The sequence below is a fragment of the Bombus fervidus genome, chromosome 5 (genome assembly GCF_041682495.2).
Source record: "Bombus fervidus isolate BK054 chromosome 5, iyBomFerv1, whole genome shotgun sequence".
Lineage (NCBI taxonomy): Eukaryota > Metazoa > Arthropoda > Insecta > Hymenoptera > Apidae > Bombus > Bombus fervidus.
The window spans coordinates 14,857,338-14,877,130 of record NC_091521.1 but is presented as its reverse complement, the minus strand read 5'-3'; the positions used below and the strand labels follow the sequence as shown (position 1 = coordinate 14,877,130).

The window sequence follows — 19,793 nt, the reverse complement described above, 5'->3', positions numbered from 1 at the left end:
AATGAAATAGATTATCCTGCGAATATTCTACCATCCTGCTTAAACGTGGCTTTTCGAATAAATCGGTATGCATTTATAATAATATCTAAATTATATTCCCTTGAATTCGCTTACATATTTGTCCCGTATTTTTTATTTCATTCAGTTAGGAAACGTATTATATTCGTAATTCTATTGATACAGAGTAAGTTTGAGCAAATGTACAAATCGAACTCAATCTCCTCGACTTCGATGGTAATTTTTTTTAATATGTGGTGGAGGGCATGATTCCAAATAACATATTCTTATACATATATATAACGGATACGGAAATCTGTATTAACTGCAAGAATTTCAGGACACAAGTTTTACGCGCGAGAATACCAACTACTCCCTGTAGAAAGCAATCAGAAAAACGGACAATACACGGGCCAGAAGCAACGAAGAGTGACCTGAAGAATTTTCCAACCACATTTGTGATACATTTACTCCATATAATATTAACAACACTAACTCCAAATACCATACAGACGTAGATGCGCGAAATACTAGTACGTCAACTAACAAGCACTACACCACACGTAGTACAACAGCACGAGAAATTAGAATCATAATCAAGCACCAGGAATCGACCTAATCAATGGTAAAATCTTAAAAAACCTTCCCCTAAAAGCAATACGATTAATGACAATAATGTTCAATGCAATTTTAAGAATTCAATACTTTCCTATGAAAGCCTCTTACAAACAATCAAAAAACATTTCCTGGAACAAATCTTCCACTTATTCAAATCATATCTAAGCAATATAAAAATAAAGGACAGTTACTCTGAAGTTAAAAACTTCAAGGGAGAGGTACCACAAGGAAACGTCTTAGGACTAATATTATATATACTATACACGGCCAACATACCAACAGCCAAATTCGTTTACCAAATGTCCAGCTGGACAGATTATAAAGTACAAATTAAATAATAAAAAGAAAAGAATAAAAACATTACTACAGATTTACCGAATATCCAGTTGGATAAATTGTAAAGTACAAATTAAATAATAAAAAAAAAATATTACTACAAGAGCATAACATAAAAATAGAAAAATGGCTGCAAGGTAAACAAATAAAAGCAAACCGCAATAAATGCAACCATATTACATTTACACTACAAAAATGGAAACCACTTTTCACAAAACGGATAGCCACCCACATGTTATTTAGTAATGAACTAAGAAAAATTTACCAAGTATACAGCTGGACAAATCGTAAAGCACAAGCTAAAAATAAAAAAAAGACAAGTTTTGCAATTATACAGATGTAGAAACGATTCTATTTCTGAAAATTGAGATCTTAGACATGCCGAACTTAAAAAATTATATTGAAGATGAAAGAGATAGAGGGACTGAGGAAGTTGAAAGACGAAACTTTCGGGAACATATAAAGGTCCATAGACATACAAAGGCCCATAGATATATACAGACGAAGTGAGACCTTTAAGTCATAGCTTAAAAAATCTTTCCTTTTTTTATTTGTTTAATTTGTTTATTTTATGTTTAATTCGCTATTCAGCAAATTTATTTAGCAGGCCGGCCTACAGCTCATATGCGTCATTTAATGAAAATTCGTTCGTTAGGGATCGATCATTAGTCATTTTCTTGCTAGCAAAATATAAAGCCTAACGGATCTTCTGGAATCCAGATGCTCCATAGGCGTGGACCTAACGTTTTTCGTTTTTCTGTAATCCCGGGTTTTGAGCTGGCAAAATCACCCTATTGCTAAGCCGCCGTTTACTAGCGACCAATTTTTTTACCCCGGGTCAAGGGTACATCGCGCTATAGATGCACTGAATTGGTTGTCTTTAGAAATAAATCACTAATTATTAATCGTTATCATTACTAGTTGTCATCCTTAGTCGTTACTAGTAATTACTTGTCATCTCAAATTGATTCCCGTTAACGTTACTTTACTTATCATTTCTAATCTTTAGCAATCATTTCAATAGCTATTTCCAACAAATTCTTCTAGCTAATTAGTTTTATTAATCGGCACAAAACGGTGTAAACGCCAACCAATCGTGAAAAATCACAACATTCGATCAACCACGGGGAATAAATAGTGATGAATGAAACTTTTACCAGCATACTTGTTACATTTTTCTAATTAAAATAAAATCAAACACAATATAATTTAGAGCACATTTGCTTACTTAATAAATAAAAATTGAATATATATCAATAAAGAAATGTAATTCAAAGTATATCGTATTTGGTTTTCTTTTGTTCAGAAAGATCTCACACACACGTTAATAAAAGTTTAATTTAGAAAAAGTAAAAAATAAAAAAGTTTTATTTTTGAATTTGTATTTACATACTTTGTCTCACGGATGTCTGACATTGAATCATGTTAAATTGTTACGAGGATATATGCAAAAACTTAAAAATACCAACGGTCATCGGCAGGTAGGCAAAAAAATACAAGGAAAGAACGGCAACACATCCAAACTAGCTGGTTGCTGAAGCGAGCGAAACTCTCATAGAATGAAGACTAAAAAGAAAACACCCCGCTGACCTCACTAAAGAAATAAAATAGTCAAACTCGAAGATGGTATTCCGCTGGGGGTAGCCATCCACATCTTATTTAGCAATTGAGCTAGAAAAATTTACCGAATGTCCAGTTGGACAAATTGTAAAGTACAAATTAAATAATAATAAAAAGAAAAAAAAATGTTATATTGTTCGAGCGCGGTGGGCCATCGAGTTTTACGGTGCGCCGAGAAGAATCTCTCCTCCGTAATAAGGATGACGATCATACAAATATCAAGAGATTCTTTTTCTGCGGATGCGTCATGTCAGAAATATTATTCACATTCTATCAAGTATTAAAATTACTATTAAAACGAAATTTAGGTTTTATTATAACAGAAATACTATCACGAGAAAGGTAAATTTAATGTTAAATTTAACAAATTGTCGTGTACAAAGAATATATTGAAATTTTTACATCATACCACTAATTCATATTTCATTTAAAATGAAAGATTTTCTTTTCTTCTCTAAAAAATATTGTAATAAACAATTAATTTCTTTTTCTCAGGCAACTATGCTTAATCGTTGCGTGATTTTTGTTATTCTCATACTTATCTATCTCATAATATCAGAAATATGATTTTTCCGTAAAACCGTACAATAAAATAGGCTCTTGTAACGTAAAGCCACAGTGAGTATACCTCATTTGTGGTGGAACTAAATGGGTTCTTGTATATGCTAACGTAGAACACCTTTAGCACTTTGCCGCTAAGGGTAGCACTAGTCCGGAAACAACCGGAATCATTTGACCATAGATTCGTTTTTACTAAGGAAATTATAATAGTATCCATATGCAGTAATATTAATTATTAATTAAATATTAACTAACACTATTCCTACTATATAAAGATCTCGATATTTTATGACAGTTATTTGTTTCATTTATTATCGATGAAAAAGAGAGAAAAAGATTTGGAAAGAGAGTTCCCTAGAAGTCTATCTCCCTAGAAAAATGATACCTAATATGACTCAGAGAGGTACTATATTTTGCTATGGCTAAAATGTATGGTTTTAGTGTATTTTCTTTTTCGATGATTATACATTTTAATATATAGCATTAACCATTATTATATAAAACTCTTGTACTTTAAGATCTTTTTATTTCAAAAATATGAAACTTTTAAAAGTCCTATCCTTCAGTGTAAACAGTATGTACTGTACTGAAAGAAAAATAAACAAAGAAACTTTTAAAAATAAGAAGTATAAGTGAAAAATTTTTAACATTTTTATATATAAATTTATTTTATTTCTATTTAGTTATACTATTTTATACATGAAATCATTAGAAATCGTACAAATTCGTTCAAGTGCTGATCAAATTTTAATAATTATTTTTGTATATATTGTCTTTTATTTAAGGAAATAGGAAAAATTGATATTGAATCTATTGAACTTTTGCAGAATTTCTTCTCCGTATAATGATAATATCTGATGATATGTACTTGCATATCAGGATAGGACAAAATTTTAAAACGGTAAAATCCTATCTCATTACTCTATCGGATCTATATATGATTTCTACGAGACTATTGTCTATAGTAGGGATTAGGGATTGGAAAGTTTTCCATCTATACAATGAAATTCCATTTATCTGAATAAAATTTTAATGTCCAATTAAATATGTTGCTGTTGACCAAATTCACTTATTTGAACGAGAACTTCTATTATATAAATGAGAAAACATTAGCAATAGAATCGGTGTAATCAAATAAATCGAATGCTTCTGGTATAGGCAAGTATTATAACCAAGACCTTTAAGCTGAAAATTTTGACTTACGATTATGAAAATATATGATAAATACTCCTTTAATATTAAGTGATTACGCACATAAAATAGATGTAAAGTTTGATCTACATATACAGTTATAATCAAGGAAAGCTTTTACATAACTTCTTACAAATTATGTATTACTTTTCATGGTAGACTTAATTTAATATTTTTTGTGAACTATTTAGCGTAAGACGTAAAATACATATACTAATTTATGCAATATCGTATGTACTTGAAATTATATGTGAACAATGTATAGTAAATAATAATTTTAGATTTGAGGTTAAAAATATGAAAAAAGTTTACGTATTATTATAGATATTAATTTGTATCCATGAAATTATAAAATAGTGAAATACTTAAATTTTGTACAACTTTTATTTATATTCAGTAATTATAATGAAATAAAAACAGTATTGATTAACAGAAGTTAAACTCAATAGAAGTTAAACTATTATTAATTTATTCAATATTATTTTACAAACAGGATGGTAGAATTGTAAATTCCTGTTATTGTGTAAACAACATTACTAAAGTGGCAGTTACAATGTGATGCCTCTAATGTATTATATGGTTCCTTGAAAATTTCCATTCTCAATTTGATCATACCAATTTGTTATCCAACTATTTGGGCACATTGCAGTGTATACTTTTTTGAAATATTTACATGCATCATAATCCTCACCATGTCGTTTTTTGCAACGTTGAAAGTCCACAAAACTAGTGTAACAATATCTGTATTCAAAATAAACAGGAATAAGCAATCTTATACATTAACAGTTTATAAGAATTAAAATACATCAATTTATATTTTGTTTACCTTGTCTGGTTTTGATTTGGGAATCTTGGGTCATATGGTGCTGTGTTTGGTTTCAAATCGACGGGGGTTTCTACTGTTGCCGCATTTCCAAGTTCTGTATATTTAACCATATTGATGCTGCTTAACAAGTTACAAGTTATTTAATGTATTATATTTATTGAAAGTACTACAATCTGTCACCCTCCCTTTCTCCCACAAGGCAAACTCTTTACATGTTTGTCTCTCGCTTTAGTCAGTTTGTCTCTTGCATCACATAGTACACTATCACAAACATTAATTGCTTTCTCACTGCAGTCCTTGTTTTTATTCTCATATTACATTAATAATGTTCTTTAACTCGAAATACTTAAGAATTTGGGATACTATATATTTATAATTTTTGAATAACATATACTGTACATTCTATCTAGTAATTGAAAAAAGGAAAAGCTTCCTCATATTTGCATACATTTCTATAGAAGTTTTTCTTGGTAAATAATAATAATTTTAGTATACATGGAGCTCTTTTTTAAAGTTGGTTAATAGCTATTCTTGTATATTTAAATACAACCATAATGTAATTAAGAGAACACAGCATCTTTTGAAAGCACATTCATTGTAGATAAAACGAAGTAACAAAATGGAAAATGGTTGAAAATAAAATCAGCTATTTAACCAATGGTCTTGTGTTATCTTCTTCCTGACAGCAAACTTCTCTGTATTTTTTCACTTCAGCCATATAGAGTGACCAAGCATCCTTGGGTTGTTCAACAGTTTGTTCAGTCTTTGGTTTGGCAACCATTCCAGTTTTTAAAATTCTACCTCCTCGCCTCTTTCCTACCATCAAAGGTGGAGGAACAACAGTTTTTTCTTCCAAAACAGAAGTCGCCGGTTTTTGTGCAGGTTGCATTTGTTCCTGCATTTTTTTAAACATTTCCATAAAACTACCATCATTCTTAAAAGCATTAGATTGTGGAGGAACAACTGGATGAGATACAGTTGTTTCTGTATTATCTTCAGCTGTATCTGACTCGTACGATGGTGCTCTATGGTATCTGCGGCTTTCTCTACCTCTATGTCTATCTTTACTCCTATTACGACTGCGACTACGTCTCCTATCTCTGGAACGCGATCTTCCTCTTGACCTAGACCTTGATCTATCTCTCCTGGAATATTTCCGCGATCGATCTCTATCTCTGTCTCGATCTTTATCTCTATCGGGTGATCGAGATCGTTTGTACGATCTAGTTGGAGAAGATTTTGATGTACTGCGTCTTCTTCTACGTCTGTCTTGTGGCGAGTCATTTCGGGAAGTTCTACTGCTTCTATACTCCAAGGGTGAAGGTGAACGGCGCGACGACATTCTGTTTTTGTACCCATCATATGTTGTATAACTTGCACTATACATAGGAGGCGAAGGTGGAGCTGGTGGTGAATCTGTATTGGACTTGGAACTGCGTTCATGCCGTTTTGAATCCATTGTTGCCTCTCTCACCACGCTGAATGGACAGATGGACACCTATAAGGATAGAAACTGCCTTCTATGAGTACACTGCTCATTTCTTCTTACCAAGCCTTTATCTGATTGGTTTTAAATGTACGCGTATGCAAGAGACAAGTGGACTTATAGCGAGAGATCAAAATGTATTTAAATTGCCATTAATATAAACAAAATTCAATCAAAGCTAGGATTTTGTCTTCAGTACAATTTCTATATATATGAATTTCATCCATTTAGTTTTTTTTACAATGCAATATATATTATAGAAATTCAGCTTTGATTGTATTCCTTATCTATATCTCTATATTTCATTATAAGTAATTATTTCAATTAATTAAAATTATTTAAATTTTATGTGGTTATATAATTCTACAATTCTTATACTTTGTTATATTATAATACAAATGATTATAATATTTTTAGGAATAGTATAATTTACATTACACACGATTATCAATCTAAATCAATTGATAATAATACGATATTATAGAGTATACAACACTTATACTCATTTTTAGGTAACATATGAGATAACGTCTGATGTCTTAAAAATTAATGTTCTGTGTATTTCCGATGCTAATCAAAGTTTCCAAAAATTTAATCACGTTAAATTATGCTCGAATATGTATTTAAATATAAATTTTTCTTCTGATACTCTGGAAGAAGAAATGGTCAAAATGGAAAACAGCTTTATTCTATATATCGTACGACATCATTATTTAATAAAGATTACCAAGATCAGCAATTACAAAAATATAAAAGGGTATAAAGAGAGAAAGAGATAAAAGAACGTGAAATTTGATAGAAAAACCTTATCCAAAACTAAATAGGATTTTCAATTAGCATATAAAATAGTTGTCGTAAAGAATATAGATAAAATTCCTTTCAAACTTTCTTAAATATTTCGTCGACTACATTAATCGCCTAAATAGCCTACAATTACACGAAATATTTTTATATAAAATACCTTAATCAGCCGTGCAATTGAAAACAAAATGGCCACTAGGCAAACTGCGCCAATCTGTTACGTCATGTATACCTAGGACAGTTAAAGCATTAAAACTGATTCTGAGATGCGCTATGTGCTCTAGGGCGAAGAATATATTTCTAAGTTTCTCCGATAGAGTTCGCTCAAAATTTGCCTAATGAATTTCTTACCAAGAAATCTTTCTATTATTAACAAAAAATATAATCGATCTGTTTGATGATATGACTCATTTTTTTTATAACCTACAAAATACAAATTGACTTTAAAAATGTAATTCATATATTTATATGCATATATAATATATAATAGTATAAATAATTCAAGTAAATATTTTACAAACACTTGTAACAAATATATACATATATAAAATCATTCGTGAATTTTTTAAATTATTATAGTGTATCTATTTTCTTTTAAATAAGTTCTGTCGGGAGCACGATCATATAATTCAATCCTCGACACTTGCTAGGGACAAGCGTCTGAAAATTGAGTCGTGTCTATTTGTGAAAAATCAACATGGAAGATCAACAAGGACCTCGTTTCTACAAGACAGACAGAGATGAATAAAATATATTTCTCTCTGCCTGACACATTTATAAAATGTTAGGCATGCGTAGAACGAGGATCTTCTTGTCTTCAATGTTGATTTCTCGTAACTAGATAGGACTCAATTTTCGGACGATATTCTACATATAATTATCAAATAAAAAATATGAAATCTATTAGTAAAAAGTCAATCAAGAATCTCTAGGAACATTTTAATAATGGTTGTAGGGTTATGGTTACTCGGAAACTCAATTGCAAAAATAATGCATTCGGCACTTCCGTGAAGGTGGCGCTTGGTTCATTTATTCACATCCGGTCTTCCATTTTCTTTGGTCATCGTTGCATATGATTGCGTTCTTGTTCCCTAACGTTCCTTGTCGATCTTGCGTTTTCAGTAAATTGTTAAACGTTTAAATCGTATGCGAGCGTTTGTTAGTCTGTACGTTATACACAATATCCTCATAGAGTTTTCAATTCGACCACCGTATTTTAGATTATCGAGTGCTAATGCGTGGTATTTCAGAAAGCTCACCGACTCGCGCAATGGCGGAGGATTTGGATGTCGAGGCAATGCTGGAGGCGCCATATAAGAAGGGGGTAAGGCTTAATTTTTTTTTTCTCTACTTCTTTGTTTGTCTCGGTTTGCTCCTTCGAGATCCTGACTTTTTTTGTCCTATAAAGTCTACCTAATCTCGACGCGCAAGAATACACATACGGCGCCGTACCGTTCCGGGTATGTTCTGTCGTGTTGCGATCGAGAAAAATATGAATCGTCCTTTCCTTCCCATATATACATGTAGAACAAAGTACGCCCTTGTCTCATACGGACTATTGATCAATACCTCCGTTTTCTGTACTTATAGATGGTACGTAACATGTACCCTCGCGCTCGTAGGATGTTCGGCAGCGAGTTCCTAGAATGCACTTGAAATACGAGGTATTAAGAAAAGCCATCACTAACATCATTTTTACTTAATTCTTTTTTCTTTATCTATTTCTGATCTTTTTTTTCTAATTTTTTTCTCAGAAATCGTAACGTTTATTATTTTACGACGTAGATAGAATTGTTACTGCCACCATTTTACGGTTATAGAGAGACAAAGGAAAATACACATGCAAAGTATAAAGGTTGTTTATATTAATTTATTTAAAACAAAACAGAAAAAGAAATGTAGAAATGAAAGATGGATTTGTTAGGTGCTGTTCTGCCATGTGCCATGCTATTCTATTTATCTTTATAACGTTTATATGTGGTAAAATGAATCAACTTATTTATGTAAGCATCGAATAGCTTTTATATGTAGAATCAATAAAATCGTTGTCTATAGTATTTTTTGCAGTAGAAGGGCATAATATTATTTGATTTTTACTATGTACCTTCGGCATTGTTAGGAGGAACAACAAAGGTATTTGTCGGATTTAAAAATTTCAAGCAGTTTCACATTGGCTGTGTTTTCTTTTAATTCATAGGAGTTTTATTTATACATCTTATTTATAATCATATATTGATTCCTTTTTTTAGGGAATCATATGTTATAATTGTTTAAGATCTCTAAAATTAAAGGGAACAGTGGTATTAATGAAGAATTGTATTTTAACTGTTATGAATATTTGTGATATTAAATTACAATGTATGTGTATAGTACAAGAGATACAAAATAGTTCTTATTGAAAGTTCTACATGTTTTATAGACAGGGCAGATGCAATAATCAGATTTAATCTATTTAGCAATTTGAGATTGCTAAATATTTAAATATGTTTTTTCAATGTGTCATGTATGTTATTCAAAACTCCAAAAACATGTATATTATTAAAGTCTACTTTTTTCATCATATGGTAGACCTTTGTTTTTAACTATATGACTACAATTATTAATGGTAGTCCACTAAGATGCTTATGGTGTTCTCATCTTTTGTAATATTTAAGACTTTCCATCAACATAACATTATTTGTCTCATTCAAAATTTGAATGTACATTGATATAGTACTTCACAAACAAAATGCATGGTAAATTGGCAAGCAGGAAATAAGTTATATGGTTCAAATGAGAAAATGTTTTGGAATTGTACAATCAATATTACTGAAGAATTGGTAATTGACTAGACGATTAGTTTTATATTCATGGTAGATTAAAAGATATAACATCCGTAACATATACATGTAACACCATTATCATCATTTCATTGCATTAGTGCCATATACCATGTGTATGTTCGCTTTTAATCATGTGAAACATTTTCTCTGTACAGCTAAATCATCTTGTGGTATATCTACTGGAAGCTGCAAATGATCGTTGATCGTTTTGTTCCTAATTATGAGATAGTTAAATCAATTATACATGCAGGGGTTGTAGGTTAGCAATTAGGGTTCACATTTCGTGTTACATTAAAAACGTACTGTCTTTGATGAGGGCTCTCTTTTGCAGAAGAAAAAGGATGTGTGGTTGGCCATTGGTAGTTTAAGACCAAGGCATGCTCAACCCAAGATTGCAATGCTTTCCTAAAACCCGATAAAACGATTGGTAAGTTTGAGCCAGGTGTGTGCGAGGCGTCGCAACACTATGCTCGCCCCGTTTCTCTCTGTCTCTCTCTCTCTTTCTTCTCTGTGTCCTCATCTTAGCCCCCTCAGACCAATATAATCTACCTGGAAAAAGAGAAAGAGCACGAGAGTGCATCACCATCCAGCAGCAATAGATCTTCGATAACAGTGTTCAAAGGAGTTATCTACATGGTTACAAAAAAGTTTTTTTTAACAGAAGACAGAACTTCATTATTGAGACATATTTTATTTTGAAACTATTGTCAAAATTTAAATTGTACAATATGTACATAGTTTATCTTTATAAAATTTACTAACGTTCTATGATTTGCTTTTTGTCCCCTTGTTCGCGCGTCCCTGCCACATCGGCTGGCTGGCATGGCATTCAACTGTTTGCTGTTCGTAGGAGCAGGACTCCTCATCCAAAGACAAATCTTCCAAGGAGAATGGGTCTAGCCGTAAATCATCTGGGTAAGGATATTTCACTTATTAAAATCAATTTGTAAACACAATTTGTGCTTACTATTAGAATTAATATTTGAATCATTAAATCCATTAAAATATATAAATAAATGTTTTATTTCTACAAGTAACGGTAATGACTTTACGTGTCAATAACGTACGCTACTGAATGGCAGTAAACGAAAGTGATAATTAGTCATGCTCAAACGTGTGCCTTTAATTTGTCACTGATTTTTGTTGCAAACCCTGAATGCTTTGTTATCTTTTCAAATCTTCCAATGTAATTTGATCGTTCTATCCGTTGTGTGGATCTCATAAAAAATTGTAGTTTATATTGGTTAATCAATAATAATAAGATTTGCTTCATGATTACTTATCCAGAAATTACTATAATTTCAGTAAAAATGGTAAGGAGCACAAAATAAATAAGTTTAATTATTTTGTTCTTGTTATATTATTATATGCATTTTTTATATAATACTATTATAATAGTTGCTTTTATTAACTGAACAAACTTAAGTAAAAATTACATCTGATGAAAAAACATGAATGAAGAAGTAAATGGATTGAATTTTTTGAAATCCTTGTTTTATGAGAGAAATATCTATTGTTAAAAAAGTTTATCGAAGTATTAAATTTTTTAAATTAGCTTAAAATTGAATTTTAATGCATGATTTACAATATGATAAAACACATGTGTCTGTAAATAAACTACTTTATCTGAACCTTTAGCCTTATAGATTGAAATACATATTCGATTGTATGTGAATATTTCAAATTAGTCATTTGGTACATACATATAACTGTTTGAAGTTATATTCTCTTTGTTATAGACCCCATACAATTAGTGTAAATGCTGGTTATTTTCATAATTCCAAAGGTTAGACCTGAAGATGGTAAGTATTTAGGAAGAATATCTGTGCTACAGATTATGTTAAAAATCTGAAATGTAATAAAAAAAGGGATCATTAAACAAAATAGAATGTGATGATTAAAACATGCAATAACACTTGTACAGATGTTATATTTTACAATATATTGATTGGGTTAATTTTATCACATGTGTTTAATTATACAATTTAATGAAAAATTATTAGCCCTTTGCGGACGATTCGAAATTAACCGTACCGTAGGGCCGAGCTGCTGCTGCGATAGTCATTTAAAATTCCTAGCGCACATTTTTGTTTAGACGTGATTTTCGTTCATAGCACTCCAAGATGTCAAATTCTAGACACAGAATAAATAAAATAGCCTACATATGAGTCTTTTATATATACGCATATATGAGATATACGAGCTTCTCGACCATAACGACGCGTTTACGTGGGATACATATATGTCTTTCGGTTCTATCAGTTGTTTTGATCAAACGCATATATGAGTTCCTCGGCTAAATTGATGGTTTACGCAGAACGTATATATGCGGCGGTAGTCCGCGAGGGGTTAATATTAGGATTATTTACTTATTTAATTATTTATATCAGTTAAGTCGTACTGTGAAAATAAAAGCTAATTTTAGAAACTTCTTTACCACTAAGGGTTCGGATTAATAAGTGGAAATATTACAATTTAAAAAATTACATTGTACAAATTAAGCTTAAAATTATCAAGCTCCGTTTATTATTTACTCAGATTTACTATATCATGTACTTATATTATGAAATACAAATTAGTTTTATAGGTTTTATTAAAAAAACTTCTTAGTATACTTTATTGGTTTCGTTTTTTTACAGGAAGAGCAAGCATCGTTCTCGTTCCCGCTCTCGATCACGGGACCGTCGGGAGAAAGATCGTCGCGATCGCGACCGAGATCGTGACAGAGATCGAGATCGTGACAGAGATAGAGAGCGCGATCGTGATCGTGATCGTGACCGTCGACGTAGATCAAGATCAAGAGATCGGAGAGACCGCGATAGAGACAGGGATAACAGCGATAGAGATAGGGATCGACGGGATAGAGACCGAGATCGAGACAGAAGAAGGAAGCGATCCCTCACACCAATTACACTTCCCAGAGCAAGACTACCATTTGGAAAGGGTGTCAGTCCCCTTGGCATGTAAGTTTGCATGAATTCATTATTTGATAGAAAATGCAGAATAGCCTAAGAATATAAGAATAACATATTTCAAAATTTAAAACTTTTCTACAAAATATTTTAACACATTGACTGCCACGCGTGCCGCAGTACCAAGCGTTCTCTGCTAGGTACTCCCATCGATATTTTAGTAATGCGAGTAAATAATTTTTTTTAATAAACCATTTTCGTATTACTTTTATAACAATTAAATAGTTTTATTATTTCCTCTAGAATATCTGTTCAAATATCTACGGCGATCCTTTGTAAGTAGTCAAATAAGCGCCAGCCGAAATCGGGTGACTTTGCTGTCACCCGAATACGGGTGCCGTAGCAGTCAACGTGTTAAAGCATGAAACTTAGGGTTGCATCACTTTTGCGTTTATAATTTTTTATGTGATAAATTTTAGAATGTCAATGTTTTTAATTTTTTGTGTCTTATATTCATTTCAGCAGAAATGATGAGCTAACACCAGAGGAACGGGACGCCAGAACGGTGTTCTGTATGCAATTAAGTCAGCGTATACGTGCTCGAGATTTGGAAGAATTCTTTTCGAGTGTGGGCAAAGTTCAAGATGTCCGACTTATCACATGCAACAAAACAAGAAGATTTAAGGGTATAGCATATGTAGAGTTCAAGGATCCTGAAAGTGTGACATTGGTGAGTTAATATATAATTTATATCTGATATTATTATCTGATATTATTCTTATAATTATTTCATTATTTTCGCAGGCACTTGGTTTGTCGGGTCAGAAGCTTCTCGGTGTTCCCATAGTAGTACAACACACTCAAGCTGAAAAGAATCGCATGGGTAATTCCATGCCAAATCTAATGCCAAAAGGTCAGACCGGACCTATGAGGTTATATGTTGGATCTCTACATTTTAATATTACAGAAGATATGCTTCGCGGTATTTTCGAACCGTTTGGAAAAATTGATAACATTCAACTGATCATGGATCCGGAAACCGGTCGAAGCAAAGGCTATGGATTCTTGACTGTATATATTAATATATATTATAGATTATTCAATCATAATATTAGTATTTTCTTTAAAATATATTTATTTTTATTATAGTTTAGAAATGCTGATGATGCAAAAAAAGCTTTGGAACAGTTGAATGGTTTTGAACTTGCTGGGAGACCTATGAAAGTCGGTAATGTTACAGAACGTACAGACTTAATACAGGGTCCATCTCTTCTTGACACAGACGAATTAGATCGAAGTGGTATCGATCTTGGTGCTACTGGAAGGTACAATATTCTTATATTGATCATTTTTTTGCATTTTAATAAGTTACTAATTAATATTAAAAATATTTAGGTTACAGTTAATGTTTAAATTAGCGGAGGGAACTGGACTTGAAATTCCCCCTGCAGCTGCAAATGCACTAAATATGGCTCCAGTTATGTCAACACCACAACCACCTCCACAAGCTGCTCCTCCTATAGCGACACAGTGCTTTATGTTATCCAATATGTTCGACCCACAAAAGTAAGTCCTTGTAATTTTCTTAACATGTAACAGGCATATCTGTAGACCTAGTATTAGATCACTTTTTTTACTGGGGGAACGAATATGCTAGATAATTTATGTTATCTTAAAATATCTCCCATGCATATCATTATATGTATGTTCAGAAATGATAACGTAACACTCCATTAAATAATTACAATTTGTTTAATAATTATGCAAAGATTAAATTCAAACAGAATGATTTTTCGTTTCAGTGAGACAAATCCGAATTGGGCCAAAGAAATTCGTGATGATGTTATCGAAGAATGCAACAAACACGGTGGTGTATTACATGTGTACGTGGACCAAGCCTCACCTCAGGGTAACGTTTACGTTAAGTGCCCGTCAATAGCGACAGCAGTTGCGGCTGTCAATTCGTTACATGGTAGATGGTTTGCTGGTCGAGTAATTACAGCCGCTTACGTGCCAGTTGTAAATTATCACTCACTGTTCCCAGACGCGATGACGGCTTTACAATTACTAGTTCCGAGTGCTCCGCGAAGGGGAATGTGATCTTAAGCAGTGCGCAAACGCCAATTACAAATATGTAAATTCTAGTATTACATCTTTTCTTACTGGTAACCGAAAGGAAATTTTTGTTACTATAACAGATTCGTTTAAGTGTCGTTTCAAGCCATACAGGTATTATTATCAATCACAAAACACATCTGCGTGACACTTTCATATGTTCATAAAGATAACTACCTTTGTAAAGAGCTCTCATTCGATATTAGGGATTTTGACCAATTAGTACACGCTAAAAAATTGTTCTCAATACATCTCTAGATGCTCTATTAGAGTACGAGCGTGAAATTACCCTTTAAATAGTTATTCATTAATATCATATGTGTACAATGATTCAAGAGTATTTACGTGTATTCACGTATCGAAATATATTTTAACAAATTCAGTGTAACAAGATATGGAAAAACAGCATTGCCTTATTTGTTAAATACTTATTTAATAGATCCTTACTTAAGTATTCTTTTTTATTACCTGTAATAACTACACAGTTGAACAACTTTCGACGCTTAACCTGTTAGAGTAAAATTAAATGTTAAGTAAATTTTGAAAAAAGTGGAAAGATTAATAGATTGTAATTCCAGTGCAAAGGCGTTGGAGGTGGTAATATATACATATATATATAAAATATATATATATATATATACACACCTTTCTTTAAAATTTTCCGATCATTAAAAAAGTTATTAAAATGTGCACAGGACACGTTCTTTATACAAAACCAAGTAGATGGTGTTATATTAACGGGACAAATAGAAAAGTTTTTTTTAGGCACAGGTCTGCAGGTAATGAATTTCTTTAACAGATATATCTTACTAAAAGCAATAGTACGATAGGCATTATTTCTAATATTTTTGAAAGCATAAAAAGAGCACAAAATTAAAGATTGAGGTACTAATTTATACAGTAGTTTTTCATATATCTATTTAATTATATATAATGACCTTTCGAATTATAGAGTAATTTAATAGTTAGCCGAATTTTTAACATTGTACTATCTCAAGAAATAAATCACAAACTAGTATTTTTCTTTGTGAATGAATAATTAATATTATGTCAAATCTCTTTAAGTCAATGAGATGAGATGAAAGGTTCTATTTAGATATAGAATTTTAGCATTGTGAAACTTATGGAGCACCATAAAATTGTTTTTTCAAAGCTTATTATAACTGTTATGTGTAATTAGATAGACGATAAAAAAAAACAAACTTTATTTACCCTGCAGGCCTCTGTTAGTTTAAAAAATCCATTATAATATAATCTATGTAAAAAATTTTGTAAATTATCATCGTTCATTCATATATGTAGTGATACTACTGCTATTTCATATTACTAAAATGTGAATGTACACTTTGGTAATAATCATAAATTAAAAAATTAATGTGATAGTACCATATGGATGTGAAATCCTCTTCTAGAATACAAATGTAAATGCGCAAACAATATTTCTTTAACTTTATTCGTTAAAATACGGAATAATTTAAGTAGATTGTAGTATACATAAGGTTTTCATTTCTTATTTTAGATTAGAATACAAAGATTATTTTTTAACTATTCGCTGTATCGTAACTTCAATTACAAATACTATTTTGAAAAACACTGAAAAGTAATTTTATTGTGTACGTTTTATAAAAATTCTACAAAAAGTTGAAATTATTTAATAAATTAATAATAACTGAAAATTTACATATTTTTATATTTTGAATCACATATAATCAGACTGAATCTCTTGGAAGGAGATAGTAACAAAAAATATTAAAAAATGATACACTGTTGAAATAAATTGAAGAACGTCAATCGAGTGCTATGTATATATTTTTATTTTGACCATTTTAAATCAACACACAATGATATATGATCACTTGGTGACACTATAGATGGAAGACCCGTATACGCACTAAGTTTTTCTTTACTCGGAAATGGTATAACTTGTTCAACTGCTAAATAATCCGTTTGATAAAATATATAATCTAAACAACCAGAAAAGGTAGCTGTGTAATTTGTGTATTCTGGAGTACCACATGCACTAGACAAGTTCGTGTCATGTTTAATAGACACATTTTGTACATGTTCTTCAGCATCTATGATATAATAGAATACAATTGTTATAAATAAAAATTTATAGAAATTATTATATAAAAACCATAAAACTAACCAGATTTCCAATCAGCATGATCTTCTGGTATGTACTTTTGAGTTATTAATTGATAAACGCCACTTTCTGGGACACTGTTGAAGTCACCACAGTATAAAATACTAACGTTACATTCAGGATTCTGTAAGTTTTTAATGCGTCATTAATCATATTAAACATTTCAATTTTCATTCGATTAAGTTTTTGCAAGTACCTCCTCTTTCACTTTTTTGGCAAATGTGCGTAAATATGATAAACCATAATATGCTTGTAACAAACGTATATGATCGGCTGTTGCACGGAAATATAAATGTGTATTGCCAACAATTAAAATTTCAGGATTTTCTTTAGATCGAAGTGTTACTGTCTATAATGCATTATATATATCATAAATAATTATTAATAAATCATATTTAATAATAAAGTGTAATTATTTTAGTACCTGAATAATCGTATTTCTGTTTAAGAATGTTTGCTTTACGCGGCTATTCTGAATTTGCGTCCAAACAGTATTAAATTCATCTAAATCTGTGCCTTGAGAAATAACCTTGTAATCACAAGACAATTGATCAAACCTGTCCAGATTATAAAATATTGCGAGACCTTCTCGTAAATCGTTCTTTAAATTATATATACTACCATAGTTTAGTATCCTTAAAGACATTTGCAAATCATTTTCATATACTGAACTATCTACTTCTTGAAGACATATTATGTCACTATTGTATCCTGCAGAAATTTAACAATACCATTTATATTTTTTTATTTTCAATTTAAAACATTGATATAATCTAGTTAAAAAAAATACCTATTAATTCTTTAAGAATTAGTAATTTTCTATAATCCATAGATAAGGCATAATATGGACAGTATGGATATAAAGTTTCCTTAGAGACAGAAGTTTCTGAATATACATTTGCTAATATATTGTATGAAGTTACTCTGAAACTAAAATTTCAGTTTAACAATTATGTTAAATGAATGTAACTAAATTGGAAATTATATTTCCACTTAAAACTTACCTTTTACCTGACAATTTATCTTTAGTAAAAGCATGTCTGGTATTAAAAAGACACACGCCAGGTCCAATTTCTATAACATTATTTGATACAATCTCTGTTGAAGGTCCAGATTCTACATCATTCTTTGGAATACATGATATTTTCAATTTGCATCCTAAATCAGAAAAACTTGGAACATATAAAAATCCTTCTCCTACATGTATCCACTTATTACTTTCATTTTTATACCAGTTAAAAATTGATTTTGATTTGTCTATATTCGTTCCTTCAAATTTAGAAGGATAAACTGGAAAATCAATTAAAATGCTCGATGGTAGTTCTATTTTACTAATGAAAGGTACATTTTTCTTTAATATATATTCCTTATCAAAAATGAGTAATTTTATGTCCGATGAATTGTTTAAGATTGTTTGACATGTGAGGTCACCGTTAAGGACAGAGTCATTTCTTATAAATTTTATATTATCTTCAACGTCACTTTTTAAGCTTTGTACGGGTGTTACATGCTTGTCTTGCTTTTTCAGTCTTCGGTGAATTTTTTCCTTTAAATATGTATTAATATTCCTATTTATTCTTTGAACAAAATAATCTATGGATTGATTCACCTGTCTTTGAAAATTGAATTGTCTATCGATGTTTAATTCGGGATTGATGTAACGAAACGACATCTTAAAGTCCTTACTTCCCTCTTCGTGAAATAAAAGAGCTTCATTCATGTTTAATCGTGTCACTAGTTGTGAGTAATTTATTAAAAATTGTCGATGAATTGTTGAAATAGGTAACAAAGGGGTTAGACACTTCAAATGCAAAGTACGATTTAAAATTGACATTTTACAGAAACATGATTTTTATCTACTTTTTTATTTAGAAAATCTATGTTTTTTGAGAAAAGCTTGTAATATAAATCTTAAAAACGACGAATACACGTTTGAGCAATAGAAGTTACTTGCTAAAATTATTTTCTTGTTGCCAGAAATGGAGTTCGAAATTATTAAAGTGCCATCTATCGTCATGATATGAATGCAAGCTTATAACATATATGTTATCAATGGTTGATTACATTGGTTATATATTACATCCGCAATGTTGGGAATGATATTAAAGTTCTAAGGGAAGTCTATAATGTGTAACATAATTAATATGTATATATGTGTAATATATAGTTCGTCTGTACTATAATCTGTAATGCAGAATAAATCTTACATCACGGAGAAGGTATAGGTCAGTTTGCGTTATACATACATGCATGTATACAACCAACGATACAACGCCTACCACATCTGTGACCTTGTGACATCACGTACCTTAGCCAAGATACAAAATGTACGTGACATGCAATGTTTCTTCGTATCCCATGT

General features: G+C 31.0%; 3 protein-coding genes across 8 annotated transcripts; 1 reads left to right on the top strand and 2 right to left on the bottom strand.

Annotated features, from left to right (window-relative positions):
• Window positions 1-4,771: 4,771 nt before the first annotated feature.
• On the bottom strand, window positions 4,772-7,755 carry LOC139987756 (uncharacterized). Of its 3 annotated transcripts, none has more exons than XM_072004370.1 (3): window positions 7,597-7,755; window positions 5,150-5,266; window positions 4,772-5,064 (listed from the first exon to the last, which is right to left on the bottom strand). In XM_072004370.1, exons 2-3 carry the CDS (start codon window positions 5,257-5,259, stop codon window positions 4,896-4,898), a joined length of 279 nt encoding a protein of 92 aa, XP_071860471.1. In that variant the 5' UTR covers window positions 5,260-5,266; window positions 7,597-7,755; the 3' UTR covers window positions 4,772-4,895. The 3 variants fall into 3 exon arrangements, with proteins under 3 accessions (XP_071860471.1, XP_071860473.1, XP_071860470.1); XM_072004372.1 differs by having other exon boundaries at window positions 5,150-5,269; window positions 7,597-7,720; XM_072004369.1 differs by lacking the exons at window positions 4,772-5,064; window positions 5,150-5,266 and adding an exon at window positions 5,311-6,647 and having other exon boundaries at window positions 7,597-7,746.
• Window positions 7,756-8,448: 693 nt separating this feature from the next.
• Window positions 8,449-16,961, top strand: Caper (RNA-binding protein 39-like protein Caper). 4 transcript variants are annotated; one of them, XM_072004368.1, is made up of 10 exons: window positions 8,481-8,602; window positions 8,687-8,760; window positions 9,027-9,100; window positions 11,109-11,173; window positions 12,898-13,221; window positions 13,693-13,900; window positions 13,975-14,241; window positions 14,320-14,495; window positions 14,566-14,736; window positions 14,973-16,961. In XM_072004368.1, the coding sequence occupies exons 3-10, from the start codon at window positions 9,083-9,085 to the stop codon at window positions 15,268-15,270; spliced, it is 1,527 nt and encodes a 508-aa protein (XP_071860469.1). In that variant the 5' UTR covers window positions 8,481-8,602; window positions 8,687-8,760; window positions 9,027-9,082; the 3' UTR covers window positions 15,271-16,961. The 4 variants fall into 4 exon arrangements, with proteins under 4 accessions (XP_071860468.1, XP_071860466.1, XP_071860465.1 ...); XM_072004367.1 differs by lacking the exon at window positions 9,027-9,100 and having other exon boundaries at window positions 8,449-8,602; XM_072004365.1 differs by lacking the exon at window positions 9,027-9,100 and having other exon boundaries at window positions 8,474-8,760; window positions 13,696-13,900.
• LOC139987753 (2',5'-phosphodiesterase 12) lies at window positions 16,867-19,408 on the bottom strand. The gene is made up of 6 exons (XM_072004363.1): window positions 18,436-19,408; window positions 18,222-18,361; window positions 17,856-18,142; window positions 17,628-17,780; window positions 17,435-17,555; window positions 16,867-17,360 (listed from the first exon to the last, which is right to left on the bottom strand). Exons 1-6 carry the CDS (start codon window positions 19,263-19,265, stop codon window positions 17,098-17,100), a joined length of 1,794 nt encoding a protein of 597 aa, XP_071860464.1. The 5' UTR covers window positions 19,266-19,408; the 3' UTR covers window positions 16,867-17,097.
• Window positions 19,409-19,793: the final 385 nt, after the last annotated feature.